General features: G+C 40.5%; 1 protein-coding gene across 1 annotated transcript in view; it reads right to left on the bottom strand.

Moving 5' to 3' along the window:
* The window catches only part of EPB41L4A (erythrocyte membrane protein band 4.1 like 4A), a 218,902-nt gene that overhangs the window by 124,893 nt on the left and 77,552 nt on the right, over nucleotides 1-16,457 (bottom strand). Inside the window, exon 2 of the mRNA XM_077817308.1 lies at nucleotides 7,982-8,086. Coding sequence (XP_077673434.1) covers nucleotides 7,982-8,086 — 105 coding nt within the window. The remainder of the gene's footprint in view (nucleotides 1-7,981; nucleotides 8,087-16,457) is intronic.

Raw genomic sequence — 16,457 nt, forward strand, 5'->3', positions numbered from 1 at the left:
TGCAAAAGCAAATTGATGGCTACCATGAGATGGCCAAGCACAAATAAACAAAAAAGGAGGGGATGTAGGATTCATACAAGGTTTATGCGCTTGGCAACATTCAGGGCACACCCGGAGTGTTGTGCTGGACCTGTGCACACACAGCTCCTTTCAAGGGCATCAACCTTGGAATCTCACCCAGATGACATGAACTGTGGGAAGCCTCCCAGGACTGGGCTCAAGGCCCGAGAGCAAGGAATGTGGTAGATAGAAATTGGTAAATAAGAATGTTAAACAAAGCCAGTGTATTCCTTTTATCTGTTGGAGAATGTAATGCGCGGGGGGAGAGAAAGAATAAAGGGGAAGGTGGAAAGCTGACAGGCAGAAGCCCGTTAGCAGACCAGCTTGCTTGCTTGCTTAAAGCTCTGTGCTGTCTTGTCATTGAACTGCCACAATAATGTATATGCACAAGTGGGTTGAATTAAGGTTGCTAGGCAACCGCAAATCTAGCATTTTCTAACTTTTGAGTGCTTGATTTTGCAACTTAAATTATGTTCTTTTAATGTAGGGAGGTTTGTATATAATTTCCAAGCATTGGTTTTTGTTTGTTTTGTTTTTAAGGAAAAGGGCATAAACAAATTTGGTTACATTTGGTATAACAACTTCCCTACAATGGGCCAACAACAGGAACCTTCACCACTGCAGAATAGATTGCTACCACTTGTGCTATAAAACCATGTTCATTAGTAGCATGCAATGGCTGTTATCCTCGAGGGCATGATGGGCTGCTGGGTCCTTGTGATGTGTCAAGAGAGGTGCAAGAGACTAGCCCATGCCTGGTCCATTTGCTCTATTCTCCCACCCCAAGAGTTGGAGGAGATCCTGCGCCAGGTAGTGATCCCAGAGGGGAATGGGTCACTGGCAGTGCTGGAATTACAGGGATACTGGGGGGCATGGGGCCCCTTAATACTTTTATGGCTACCTCACTTCTGTCTTATTCAGAGGCACTGAGCGGGGAAACATGTTTTGGCCCTTTACTTCTCACCAACAATTTCTGTAAACTGCATGCACATGCGGCATTGCAGCAATCTTCCATATACCGTGCATATCACCAACTGTGCCAGTCACAACTTCCTCTATCTCTGGGGCAGGTGCTGTGATGGCCATACCAGTGATTCGGGCTCCACAGCTTCTGGGGGTGGAGGCGAGAGCAGAACCCGGATAGGCTGGAACAGCCACCAAGGCACCTGGGATCAGGCTGGGAGTAGATAGGAACCAGGGTGATCAAGCCAGGGCCAGGAGCAGCTACCCCTGGCAACAGAGACACAAACTGCTCGAACCCCCCTTCCCAGCCTGGAGCCAACTGCCCCTCCCCCCAGTAGCTCCCCTCACTCCCCATGCGGAGCACCCACCTTGACTCTCCTTCCTATTCCTGATACCCTGACCTCACCCCATTGCCGCTGACTCACCCTGCTCCCCAGGCCGAGAATCCACCGCCACATCCCCCCTCTGCCCTGCTCCCTAGGCAGAGTGCCCATCCTGACACCCCGTTCCCATCCTAGACATCCGAACTTCCCCTCTCTGCCCCACTGTCCCCGACTCTCCCTTGGGTGCAGGTTCAGCACCAGCACATGGTGGCTGTGTCACACAGTGGCTCCCTGTGGTGGAAGAGTTTGGCCCCCTCAGATGGGGCCCTATCTTTCTGTGGTAGCCCCACCCCTTTCTGTGCCCTCCCTCTTTCTGGACTTGGCCAGGCCAGGCTCAGTCTGGTCTGCTGGGAGCAGGGCAGCCAGTGACCCAAACCTCAGTCTCCCTCTCACACACATCCACAACAACTGTACATCTTGCGAGATGTTTTGCTTTCATGGAGTTAGGGCGTCAATGTAAGGATCTGAGAGTAGGGTCAGAGTTAAATCAGAGGCATAGAGAGGGCCTGATCCTGACATAAATACGGTTACTTATCCAAGTCTCCTCACTGAAATCAGTGGGAATATTATGATGAGTAAGAATTTTCAGGATTGGACTCAGGAACAGTAAAATTTTAAAAAATATGCAGGGGTCACTTGAGTGTAAATGGTGGCGGAATTTTCACCACAATGGGCCAGATTTTCAAAAAAGATAAAGCAACTAAATAAAATGGACATACTCCCACTGAATGCTGCTGGGTACTGGGTACAGAGATAATTACCATAACATTTAAATCCTGATCTGGGCTTTCAATTATTTACAGCTGTAACACCTGGGTATATTCAGACCCAGATCTCATCTGAATCCATACGCAGTTATAAATGATATGTCCAATCCTCAAATCATTTAGGCTTCAGTCACCAAACACCAAAACCCATATATAGTTGGTTACAAAGGTCCTACTGGCCACCAAGTCTAAGGCCATTCTACACTACAAGAACTATACTGGCATAGCTATTGTGCTATAGCCATGCTTGCAAAGACCTATGGAAACACCACCTCCCCACACGACGGTAGGTAGGGCGACGGAAGCATTCTTCCCTTGACATAGCTGCATCTACACCGAAGGTCAGATTAGCATAGCCCCGTCACTCAGGAGTGTGGATTTTTCATGCCCCAGGCCCATGTAGCTATGTCAACCTAACTTTTAAATGCAGATCAAGCCTAAATACAGGACTGCTAATATTCTCAGCTTAAAAAAACCAAACCCTGACACCTTCTTTTGAACCATTGGGGGGTTGGAGCATATGCTACTGATTCTTAACTTGGATTTAAAAATGTGGCTCCATTATGTATATTTAAAGCTATTCCAGGTTAAACACATACAAAGCAACTTGGGGAGTGTGCAGTAAATTCCATCTGAGCAGTGCATATTATTTCCTAACTACCTTTCTTTAAATGAATGTTAAAAGTATTTTTTTAAAGCTTCATGCCAGGTTTCTGTGCAGGGTCAAATCTGGGTCAAACGCTCAGGACCTCTTTGAAACAAAACATTAACTAGGCTGAAATATTTTCATTTGCTGTGGTGTCAATCAATGAAGTGACTGGAATCGGTAGGCTTCTCACCTGACAGTCCACAAAGCATCTGGTGCTCTAGTCGTGCAGCTCAGATTACTATGAAATTGTAATCTTTGTCTCGAATGGGGTCACTGCAATGCTTTGGCACACAAATTTTTGTTCTGATTCAGAGATTCAGAGCTTTTAAAGCCAGAAGGAACCATTGTGATCATCTAATCTGACTTGCTGCATAACACAAACCCTAGGGCTTTCCTGAATTAAATCCTGCTTCATGTCCAGTAGCTGTGATTGAACTAGAGCCTATCTTTTAGAAACATGTCCAATCTTATTTAAAAATGTCCAGTGATGGAGACTCCAGGACAATCCTTGATAAACTGTTCACTGATAAAAACTGCACCTTACTTCTAGTCTAAATTCATCTAGCTTCAACTTTCAGCAATTGGCTCAAGTTATACCTTAGTTTGCAGGATTGAAGGGCCCTTTATTATTGAATTTCTGTTCCCCAGGTAGTTATTTATAGACTGTGATCAAATCATTTTTTAACTTTCTCTTTGATAAACTATATAGACTGAGCGCTTGGAGTTTCACACTTCAAGTGTGGATACCAGAACTCGCTACAGCATTCCAGGAGCAGTGGCACCAATGCCAAATACAGAGGTAGTAAAACCTCTCAATATTCCCCTGAATAAAGGATTGCATTAGCCCTTCTGGCCACAGTGTGACTCCAGGAGCACATGTTCATCAAATTATCCACCATGATACATCCCTCAAAAATACTTTTCAGAGTCACTGCTTCCCAGGATAAGAGTCCCTCATCCAGTAAATACGGCCTACATTCCTTCTTCCTAAATGTATGACTTTATATTTGGCTGGATGCAATTCACAGTGTTAGCTTGCACCCAGTTTATCAAGCATTCCAGATCATTCTAATGAAGAGAACGCTTCTCTAATACATTTAACCAATCTCCTAATTTTTGTGTCATCTGCAAACTTTATCAGTAATGATTTTATATTATCTTCCAGGTCCTTGATAAAAACATTAAATGGCATAGGGCCAAGAGTCAATTCCTGCAGGGTGACACCAGAAACACATCTGCTTGCTGAGGATTCTCCATTTACAAATACATTTTGAGACCTATCAGTTAGCCAATGTTTAATCCATTTAATGTGTGTCCTGTTGATCGTGTATCATTTTAGTTTCTTAATCAAAATGTCACGTGGTACCATGTTAAATGTCTTACAGAAGTCTATTAGACACTATTACTTCTATCAAACAGGATATCAAGTAGTTTGACAAGATCTATTATCCAATAACCCATGTTGATTGGCACTAATTATATTACTCTCCTTTAATATTTTTATTAATCAAGACCCATATCAGCCTTACTTTGCCCAGAATTGATGTCAGGATAAGAGGCCTATAATTACCTGGATCATCCAATTTACCCTTATTATGTATTAGCAAACATTAGCAACTTCCAGCCCTCTAGAACTTCTAGGGTAGCCAATTTTGGTTGGACATATTCCTAGAGGTTTCATCACGACATAATATTTAATTAAAGATTAATGTTTAATTCCTGGAGACTCCTGGACAATCCTGGAGGATTGACAATCTTAGGAACTCCCCAGTGTTCCAAAACTTATTAAACATTAACATTAATGGTACAGAAAGCTCCTTGCTCTTTTAAAGCTCTTGAATGCAAGTTATCCAGACCTGCTGATTTTAAAATGTCTAACTTTAGCAGCTACTGTTTAACATCTTCCTTAGTTATTGTTGCAATGGAGAGCATTTCATCATCAACATATGATATAAATAAGACATCTGGCTTTTTCCCAAGTACAAAATAGCAATATTTACTTAGCAATTCTGCTTTTCATTCATTATTATTGACGCTTCTACCATTTCCACTTGGCAATGGACCAATACCACTGCCAGTGTTCCTTTTGTTCCTGGTAGATTTAAAAAAAACATATCGGTAACGCTATGGACACAGATTTCCCCTAGTGTCCTTTTGCTTCCCTTATCAATTTTCTACAATTCCTAGCTTCTATTTTATATTCATTGCTATCAACTTCCCTTTTCTCCATTTGTGTTATATTGAGTTGTTTTTTTTAAAGCTGCTTTCACTTCCCTTCTAAGCTAGGCTAGTTGTTTAACCTTCTTTTTCAGGGCTGGTCTACTCTACTGCTTAAGTTGATGTAACTTAAGTCACTCAGCGGTGTGAAAAATGCACCGCCCTGAGCAATACAAGTTATATCGACTTAAGCACTGTCCACACCGGCGCTATGTTGGTGGGAGATGCTCTGTTGCCAACATAGCTTCTGCCTCTCATGAAGATGGAGTAATTATGCTGTCAGAAGAGCGCTCTCCCGTCGGCATAGTGCATCTTCACCAGACGCGGTGCAGCTGCACCGATGTAGCACTGTAGTGTAGACTTGCCCTCAGTTGTGGTTAATTCAGTGTACCATGACTCATGGGGCTTGGGTTGCTAGCCCCTAAAGCTTCTAAAACCTGGTGGTTCCCCATAAATGCTCAAAGAATGGCTTTCACCATCATGCTGCTCCAGTGGTCCCCTCTTGATGACCTATGACTCTTCATTGCAGGAAAGAATCGAGCACTCGAAATTTAGGGAATGCCAGATTTACAGTTGTCTGCGCATCCTTAGTTTAGCCCTCTTGTGTGTTTGCATTATGAGAGTCTTCAATTACATGACAGCACGCTACTTTTTCCATAGGATGTCTGCTTTACTCAGTTCATAGGATGGATACACAAGGTGGCAGTTTAAAGGTTGCATGGGTAACCATAAAAGTGTCAAGTATCAGAAGGGTAGCCGTGTTAGTCTGGATCTGTAAAAGAGGCAAAGAGTCCTGTGGCACCTTATAGACTAACAGACATATTGGAGCATGAGCTTTCGTGGGTGAATACCCACTTCGTCGGATGCATGACATAAATGTGTCATTTCCTAACTTTCAAGTGCTTGACTTTGCAAATTAAATAATATTATTTTAACAGAGTTGTTGGTGGTGTGGTGTTTTTGTTTATTTATTTATTTTTATATATGTAAAAATAAAAAATAATGGGAGGAAATAGTTAAACATACCTTTTCAAACCTCAGTAAAAACGTATATTCCAAGTTTTAAGAAAAAGTGATTTTGTTGCATGTTTTAACGTGTGTGTGTGTTTAGGATCTTATTCATCTGAACTATTTTGTTCATTAAACTGTTATTAGAGAATACTCTTAAGTTCAGATCAGAAGTTAAAATATTCCTTTCTGATAGTAATGTGTTAACATGAGGCACACATTTTTCTATCAGATATTTATTTTGGAGTGTTTCCCGTTAAGTACAGTTTTCAAATAAATTAGCAAATAGATCCATCTGACTTCTGGGGTTCTAAAAATGAGACACCAGAAGACTCAAATCCAGGTTCCTGCATGGCAGCACAGAACTAATCACCCCCACCACCCCCATGCCAGTCCCTAGTGTTATACCTTTAACAAGTCTGTGAACAATTATAATTTTTCATTTACTGTTTCATGCATTCATGGAGATTTTCCTTTATATTGGCCATTTACTGAACAGGATTTCACTATGAATCACAAACTAGCAAAGACATGAGAGCCTGATTTTCCTTACCACCTACACAGGTTTTATACAGGTGTAACCATAATGAGCTCATTGGAGTTACTCCTCATTTACGCTGGTGTGAGAGAAAAATCTGCCCTGATTGTTCTGAGGAGAGCTGATGGCATTCTGCAATTGTTCATTTAACAGAGATTTCCCCTGTCCCTGAAACAGTTGAGGTTACCTGCATGTTTAAAATTCTAAATTAACTAGACAGTCAATAACTAAGGAGGAAGGCTGGTCTTGTTATTAAGGCACTCGACTAGGACTCATGACACTTGGGTTCAATTCCCGGCCCTGTTATAGACTTTCTCTGTCATTTAGGACAAGCCGCTTATGCCTCATCTACACTAGAACAACTCCCTTCTACCAGCAATGCCGCTCATACTGGCAAAAATTTACTATTGCTGGTATAATTTATACCAGTTCCCTGAATGAAATAAGCTATACTGTCAAAATGACTTCTTTTTTTGCCTGTATAACTGTCTACCCCAGGGCTTTGGCCGCATGACTATGTCATTTAGGGGTATGATTTTTTCACACTCCTCATCAACGCAGTTATGTTGGCAAAACTTTTAAATGTAGACCAGGCCTTAATCTCTTTGTAAAATGAAGATAATACAAAGCCTTTCTCTTGACTGACCTGTTCAGACTGTAAACTCTTTGCGGGAAGGGCTGTCTCTACTGTGTGTATGTAGAACACCTATCAAAAAGACCACCACTCCCCATCCACCTCAAAACAGAGCCAGTTCATGTGGAGTCCAAAAGTCATTATCACACACCCTTCTTCTCAGGGTATAAGCAGCTACAATTCAATACATCCTGGCAGCCAAAAGCCTCCTCCAAATCAGTAACCTCACTCTAAAACAGTGATCCAGGAAGTGGCCCTGAATTAAACAATTTGTGCCATACCTGCAAACAATTGCCCCTTCCCCCACCCCAACATTCCCCCCAACTCTAGCCAATCCAAGAATTAGTCACAACAGGCTCACTTCCAAACAGAATTCCTATTCAGGAAAATATCATGGGCTAAGAAGCACTTGTTTGGTTTAGTTTAACAGGAAGAATTCGAATAGTACTTTTTATATACAGCATTTTACATTACTGGTCATTTGCAACACCTTTTTTTATTTTATTTTCTGTCGTCACATTTCTGCTCCCATTTAAGTCAATAGCTAAAATTCTGCTAACTTCAGTGAGAGGAGAAAAAGGCCCTTTCTACAGAAACACAAAAATAGGTCCTCTCAACAGGCAAATTAAAGAAACTGCTACTGGAAATCTTATTCTTTCATGAGATATTGAAGGTATGACAGCCAAGCGCACCACTGAGAAAGGTCACCAACAAGGTAAAATTTACAACTGGGAAATCCAATCTGTTGTGTCTTTTACTCACCGTCTGATGACTTCTGTCACAGTAACGCAATCCAAAGTAATCTATCTCCACGAGGTTTAAGTGACGGAATACGTAGCCCAGGACAACCGACCCTTTCGTTGACTTCTGTGGGAAAGAATTTACAGAGTCTTTTCACAAAAGTGTTCTGTCTTTGTCAGCTATGCACAGTGGTATTCATGCATTCAGTTAGCCTTGTCTAAAAGAGGTGGCAGTTTTATTGATTAGAAACAATTCAGGTTGCCTTTAACAAAATCCTCAGTTACAACTAGAAAAAATTTCAATTTCTCCTTACATACGTTTAATCAATGATTTTGTAAACAATATTGAACATTTAGTAATTGTTATAAACATGCTTCCTAAACTATGTTTATGAATGTTAATAAACCTATGAGTTTTCTTAGACATCTGTATTCATGGCAAAAATCTGTTCTCTGATCCACATGACAGATTTCAATTCTAAGATCTTGCGCTCCCTTCAAGTGTGGATCTCTCAGTCAAGCTCTGCCACTGCATATCTGAGGAAAACGTTGCCCTTAATGTGTAAATTATGAACCATAAGGTGCTCCATTATTCTCTGTGAAGAAGGCTGCTTTTTATTCCTTTTATTTAAAAATGTTTTTAAAAGTAGAGATGGGCCCAATTCAACGTTCTGAATCCAAATAACCCCATTGTGTTCTGGAGTGTTGTTGCATCACTTAAGGTCTACACTAATACTTAAACACAATATTGAAAAGGTGGCTCAAATTGCTGCTTCATTGTTGTGGCGTTGGCGTGGTAGATGCTCATTGCTATTTAAAGGGCTTTTATTTGCATGCTGTCTCATAGCTAGTGCAGAAGATCTGAACTACTGATTGCTGCTGATGTTGCACGTCTGACCAACCTTCCAGAAAGACTGGGGCTAGCTAAATGAGATTCTCTCTCTTTTGAAATCTGGTGGGTTTGGATTTTGAATTAAGAAATCTAGATCTGGGAGACAGGCGGGGACATTTCTGGGATAAGGTGAGACGATGCTAAAACTGTTAAAAGAACTGACTGTATATATTTATTATTTCTACATTACCAGGTTTAATATTGTAATAAAATTAGGGCTGTCAACCAATTAAAAAAAATTAATCGCGATTAATCGCATTGTTAAACAATAATAGAATACCATTTATTTAAATATTTTTGGATGTTTTCTAAATTTTCAAATATATTGATTTCAATTACAACACAGAATACAAAGTGTACAGTGTTCACTTTATATTTATTTTTATTACAAATATTTGTGCTGTAAAAAACAAAAGAAATAGTATTTTGCAGTTCACTTCATACAAGTACTGTAATGCAATCTCTTTATCATGAAAGTTGAACTTACAAATGTAGAATTATGTACAAAAAAAACTACATTCAAAAATAAAACAATGTAAAATTTTAGAGCCTACAAGTCCACTCAGTCCTACTTCTTGTTCAGCCAGTTACTCAGACAAACAAGTTTGTTTACATTTGCAGAAGATAATGCTGTCTGCTTCTTGTTTACAATGTCACCTGGAAGTGAGAACAGGCGTTCGCATGGCAATACTGTAGCCAGCACTGCAGATAATTACATGCCAGATGTGCTAAAGATTCATATGTCCTTTCATCTTCAACCACCATTCCAGAGGACATGCGTCCGTGCTCCTGACGGGTTCTGCTTGATAATGATCCAAAGTTGGGCCAACCAAAGATATTACCTCATCCACCTTATCTTCAACTTACTAGAGGCAGGTAAGTAGAATCATATTCTCTCTCAGGATGTACACTAAAATTCAGTGACTGGCCATTCCGGACAGCTTATTAAAAACTGGCCTATCAATATAACAATTTGTACAGAAAATCAAAGTATAAAGAATGTTTAAAGGACAAATTATTGAATTAAATTGAAATACATTAAATCCTATTGCCCTTGTCTTGGATAAAGTGCATAAATATAGTTAAACTGATGTCACATTCACTAGGGTAAAATAGGACTAACTCCACTAAGTAAGTGGAGGAGTTGACAGCTGTAAAACTGATGTTAATTAAGAATCAGGCTCAGTGGCTATATTCCTACTGAAATATGGAATGAAGTTCAAGAAGGACTGCAGACAGAAAAACGTAACAATTAGATTAAATTGCAGGCAGTGAGGAAACAAATAGAAGAAGCAATTATTCTACCTCCTTTTCTTTCTCATATTGTCAGTTCTTATTCAAAGTAGTGGTACAGATGTCAACTAGAAAAGGTAGATGCTATCTCATTATCTGTCTTTCATACCAGACAAAATTATCTTGATAGTTTAAAGTTTGATGATGATGATGATGATGATTTATTTATACTGTGATACTTTTTAGGGACCCCAGCAGAAGACCAGAACCCAATTGTGCTAGGCACTGTACAAACATAACAAAAAGACAGACCCTGCTCTGATGATCTTACAAATCAGGGCCAGCTCCAGGCACCAGCGAACCAAGCAGGTGCCTCGGGCGGCAAATGTAAAGGGGCAGCAGGACGTCGGGCTCTGGGGCGGCAATCCACCATCGGTGGCAGCAGGAATTCAGCAGTCGCTCCATCACAGTGCATTTCGCACTCGGCGGCAATTCGGCGGCCACACCATCACTCCAAGGTTTTTTGTTTTGTTTTTTTTGCCGCTTGGGGCGGCAAAAACGCTGGAGCTGGCCCTGTTACAAATGATTCAATTTGGAACTGAACCATTACAAAAGTTCAAACGTGGTACTGAAGTTATAACGGGTACAGAGTTTCTGTACAGGAGGAAATCCATACAGGCACAGTACCTACAGGCACAGTTTGTTGAACTGGTAAACCAGCTTTTGAGTAAAACAGCCTCTTCAACAACCATGTAGAGAACAGTTCCTTTGTGGACTCTTAGGAGAAACTGGGGGTCCTTGAAAGATGAGCTTAGAGGCTGTCACAGTGCAGCTGGTTCTTTTGAGCCTTATAGATTTATTTCAGTGTTTGTAGGATTTTGACAACTGTTTTGTTTGGCCTGTAGTTTGACACATACAGCAAGTGGTATCAGTGATACCAAAAGAGTAAACCACTGGAAAAGATACAGTCGTCATTTTAGATTCATATCATCATCTGAAAAAGAGGTATGGTCAATCAATGGAGCCTGGTCCACATTGGAAGGCATTAGTGATTCTGAACCAACTGAGATATGAATCTACATAGGTCTTGAGAGAGTCTAAACGTGGTGTAACTTATATCTTCTTCTGTCCTCTTACACCAGTTTGGAGTCCCTGGCTATGATCTCTATTGGAGCTGAGCTGAGCTCAGCACAGGAATGGGGACAGGGTAACCAAAGGCAGCTTTACACTACCTTTCACCTCCTAGATTCAAGGGCCAATGCAGTCCCAGGGTTATGTTTAAATGTTCGACACCTGACTTGGCTGAAATGGCAGGCTCCAATACTTTCCATTTTACAGATGAACAGTAATGATATGTAATAATTTATCCACTGTATTTGACTTAAAATGCTAAGCTGAGGGAGGACATAAAGAGCCACTAATGTGTACTATCATTACATGGTTCAGTTAACATTCCTCCCCATCACAGTATTTATGTTGACAGGTGGCATGTCATGGCATAACTCTGCATAAAGCTGCCCCAGCTGCACTGGTTGAGAGTTCTCCTCCCCTATCCACTAGGTGGAGATGGGGAATCATTCCCCAGGATCTGCAGGACAGGGTCCGCATGAAGGATGCTCAGTGTACACAATTTCTTCTTCCAGAATGAGGTGGGGCAGCAGCCTTAGTAGCACTGTCCTGCTGCACCACTTTGGATTCTGCAGCAAACCCTTTATGTTTTCAAGGATGAGCATATAGGGAGTAGTCAGAAGGGGGACTGGGGCTGAACCAGGGAATGTACAGCAACCCATCATCCTGTGCTTGGAGCATCAAGCTAGCTTTTCTTAGTCCCATACATCCTCAACAGTAATAAAGGTTCTGCAGGCCAAATCAGACCTTCAGTGGCACCTACGCAACACCATTTTCTATAAACTATGCCCTCGGTGTAACCTGTCTTCAGTGTGTTGTACAAGTATAAGTGACTGGCTCTGCAGGTGGAATTTAGCAAAGCTATTCTGCTGCTGATGCACCAGGAGGAAAAGAGACCAGCTATAGTGATCTCTCTGCTGTGCCGGCACTGAAGAGCTAACAAATGTAAAAAGCAGCGCAAAACACATTTTGGTCATTAGTTGGCAGGTATGGCCCACAATACACACAGTACCAGCTCTGTTGTGAAAGAAGATGCCACTTTTATATAAACACTTTTCAGAACAAAACCATATTTTAAATGCACTCTCTGAATTGCAATAAAAATTCAGACTGATTGAGCTTTTCAAACCTTTGTCTGTCAATCCTCAAAAAGAATAGCGTGGAAGACATTTTAGTGAAATCAAGAAGGCAAAGTCAGGGGAGCATACGTAGATTTGTGATTCAGGAGTTGCATATGAATTGTATTACTAGTAGTTAGCATTACCCACTCTTGTTACTTTATCATGAGTCTCACAATACACATATTGTATACAATATATTGTGTTTTTCTTAAAAGGCCAGTTCTTGGTGTCAACTGATTATGTGAGGATCTCAGTTTTCATTTAAACAAAGTAAGTTGCTAGCCCCCAGGGTTTAGAAGGAAATCTTAAAAATATGAAGTGAGTTTACACTAAAGCCTTAGCAACCAGAAGATAATAAAAAGAATCCAAAAAGTCTCTCTTTAAATTGCATGATATTTTAAGTCAATCTCATGATATTTTGAGGCCAGACTTGTGATGTTTTAATGCCTCAGGTTGGCAATATACAGAGTAGCTGAGAGGGGCACATGACCCTCTCACATGACCCTGTGACCTAAACCGAGCAGCCTCAGTAGCAGTATACCACCTCATGCATAAACTTGGTTTGTAGGGAATGCTACCATGCATGCAGCCCGCTTTACAAAATGTGAGGCAATAGCTGTCACTGATAACATTGTCAGTGCAACAGTTCTGGAGTACAAAACTCCATCAGAGAGGGCCAGCAGGATTACACCCATGGTATACGAAAGTGCAAAAATTATACAATCTACCTTCCATTATGATCAGACTTGCTAGAGGCCTACATTCTTAGAGGGAAATTCACAGTAGCACAAGTTTATTTGAAAATAACATCAGCAATGCCTTCAAGATAGAACAAAGAATTGTTCAAATGAGTCATAACACCTTGCTTTATATTTTAGCTACATGACTTTATAAACCAGAAAGGCAGGTTTCTACTGGCTAAACAAAATGACAAATGGAACATTCAGAAAAGACCTGATTCTATTTTTTAACAAATACAATAAAATATTATATTTTAGTATGTTCACATTCCTGCACTTTTGGGAATTCACTACATTTTCACATCGTACATTATTTATTGGCTCTAGAGAGGTACTTATACTGTGTCTGCCTGTGCAGTGGGCTAGGTATCTCTGGGGGACGGAGCAGGGAAGAGGAGGGAACAGAAAAGAATCTTCCCCCCCCAGGGCCAACCAATAACTGCAGAGCCTCTCTGCAGAAGCTACTTCAGCCTAGTAGCCGTCCCTCCCACTCCATATACAGTATCGCTAACGCCAAGCACTCAAAAATAATAAGTCAGACCCCAAAAGCTCATAATGCGGTTTTAAGAATTATGAGATTTAAAATAAATTTTAAAACTTCAGTCACTTCTTTTTTGATCAGCCACCTGATTTTTTCATTGTTGATCCTGTCAGAAATTCACACCTCCTACTTAGTTAACCCTCTCATAGAAGAACTCTGTTCACACACTGCTGCACAACCATAGGAAGAATTACAGAGTCACTTTTTTCTGACATTGAACAAAGAACTTTATTAGAATAACAGAAACAGTTTCTCAAAAGCTCTCCCTCTCCATCCCAACCATGCACTGTGGAGCTTCTGCCTAGATTGTTCCCCTCTTCCCAGCCTTAGAAACAACACACATATCCTCAAATGCACTCTCCCTCTACCGGTGCAAAAGTGAGCTAAAGTAGCATAGAATCAAGGCCCTTGATGGTCTTTACCTTTATAGGCAGAGCCACTTTCCCCACAGGCTGATAACCAGCCAAGCCTCAATTTGCAAAGTGCATGTTCAAACAGAGAAGATCTTTAAATTAATACTGTTTAATATTTACAAATATTCACCTAAACAAATAAGTAGGCCTTAATTTGCCGGGTACATGTTCAAACAGAGAAGAACTTTAATAATGTTTAATATTTACAGACATTCCCCAAGACAATCATGTTGCCAGCACCCAGTGCCGAGAGGCTGAACAACAGCTTGAGTTGGTTCGTTACCCGGTGTGCTACACCCAATAATCACAACGGGGTGGAGAAGCAGAAAAGTTTATTTGCAGCTGCAAAAAGGTACAGGGAGAATAAAATCTCAAATCCTGCACACCGAACAGGAAGTTACACAGGCTTTTATACATCCTTTTTCCCAGCATACTTATCCAATAGCAAGCTGCCCCAAGTATCCATATAGCCAGCCAATCCAGTTCCCAGCTAGTTCCCTGATTCTCTGTATCATTTGTTAAACTATACATAAAGCTGCTTTATTCAGCATTGTTCTTCCATATCTCCCCTGTTTGGCCTTGCTTAGTTTCAGGCAGTCTGACTCTGCAGCATATTGTTGCAGATTCTCAGCATAACTGCTGTGTGTGCCTCCAGGCGAGGGGGTGGGGGGGCGGCAAGGACACTTGGGCCTAGTGCGAGGGGGCTTCATCGACACTCGTGGTCTTCCATCCCCTCGAGTTACCTAGTGGCCATGCCCCAGTGTCCCCAACAATCACATAGCACAAATAATTACTTATAGAAACTAGAGTTTAAGGTAAGTGAATATGGTATTAGAATCTCCCAAATCCATTCCCCTCTCACTCTTAGTTCCCTGCCAACCAACATGCCAACCTGCTTTCAATTTCTATGTCACTGAGGACTCTTCAGGAAGATGTGATAGGGTGCATACACCTCACCACCTCAAACAATTTTCCAACGGAGAACTTCATGCTCACATAGCTCTTGCCTTATCCACTGGAGTTTTATCCAGTTCAGACACTGATTTTAAAAATTAATTTGTAATGGTTTCCACAAGAGCAGGTTAAACACATTCTACCTGGTCATGGTGGATTAGGCAAAATTATTTCAAAAGAGTGTTGGAAAATGTTACTAACCTGAACTATTTTTGAATAGTTTTGACTGTTTCCCATTTACCTGTATTAGCAAAAAATATCTTAAAAGCCATTTTAAAAGCAATTTCTTAATATAAAAAAAACCTCTAATAGCAGGGAGGCTTCTGTGATGTTAGAAGCTGTTCATTAGCCACCCCTTTCATACCTATTGTCTAGACATGCTCTTTGAAGCTTGTTCACAGGTAGATGTGAACTGACCTCTCTCTACTCTGAGCATCTCTTGTGATACGATAAATATTTGACTCTTCCTAACTTGAAACTGCTTTCACGATGCAATGGGTGTCTTTCCTGGAAAGTGATGAGCTTGCTGCAGATAAAAATACTCATAATGTGCATACTCCCTTTAGTATTTTCACCTGTGAACTATAAAATCTGCCTCTGATCCGAATGTTCAGAAATCCTATGATTCTGGTTCATCGTACTTTGAATAGTCTTGCACAAGCTTTATAAAGCACAAAGCTAAATGGTTATAGAAGCCAACAGTTTCCTACCTGCATCTCTCCCCAGTATTTTTCCCAAATTTGTGACCTATATGTTCCACCAACTCCTTTTTAGACTTTATAGTTACCATAATCTGGTTCAACTCATTCTTCAGAACAGTGTTCCTTTTGTAATTTTGTTAGTAACATGAGATACATAAACTGAACAAAACACCATTGAACCAGAGTCTCCTATGAATATGTTCAACTAATGATGTGTGTTTCTTTAGTAAATCAGGAGGTTAACACACTTACATGCATACACATTGGTGCAAGACCCTCCCAAAGAGGAGTGAAAGGCCAGTGATGAGAAAACATGAGAATTATATTGTGAGTAAATAATTAAATTAATGGAGTGGAGAAACAACTGGGCTTCAGAAATATAATTTTTTTAAAAAAATGGTTTGAAATTGATCTCTAAAAGAGAAACAAACAACATTTTGTAAATTAGATAATATAGTAGAAATTAATTTTATGGACAGGATTTCATGTAATCTGAATTTAATTCAAGATTTTTTTTACTGGGATATTAACTAATACTAACATTATGCAGCTTGTGAGGTTCAGAGCCAACCAAGGTCTACATTAGTGTGTAAGGCAGACCAATTAAATGGTCTTATAATGCTATTTGCCTTGATACAAATAACAGTTGCTGTGTATAGTGGGCAAATGCCAGCTATCAGTTATAGGAGCATTTGCTACATATTTTGGAGGTTATCCTACTGCTTGCTGAAATATATTACAGAAGTTACAGAGGTACAGGATAGAACATGACAGC

Source organism: Eretmochelys imbricata, chromosome 5 (genome assembly GCF_965152235.1).
Source record: "Eretmochelys imbricata isolate rEreImb1 chromosome 5, rEreImb1.hap1, whole genome shotgun sequence".
NCBI lineage: Eukaryota > Metazoa > Chordata > Testudines > Cheloniidae > Eretmochelys > Eretmochelys imbricata.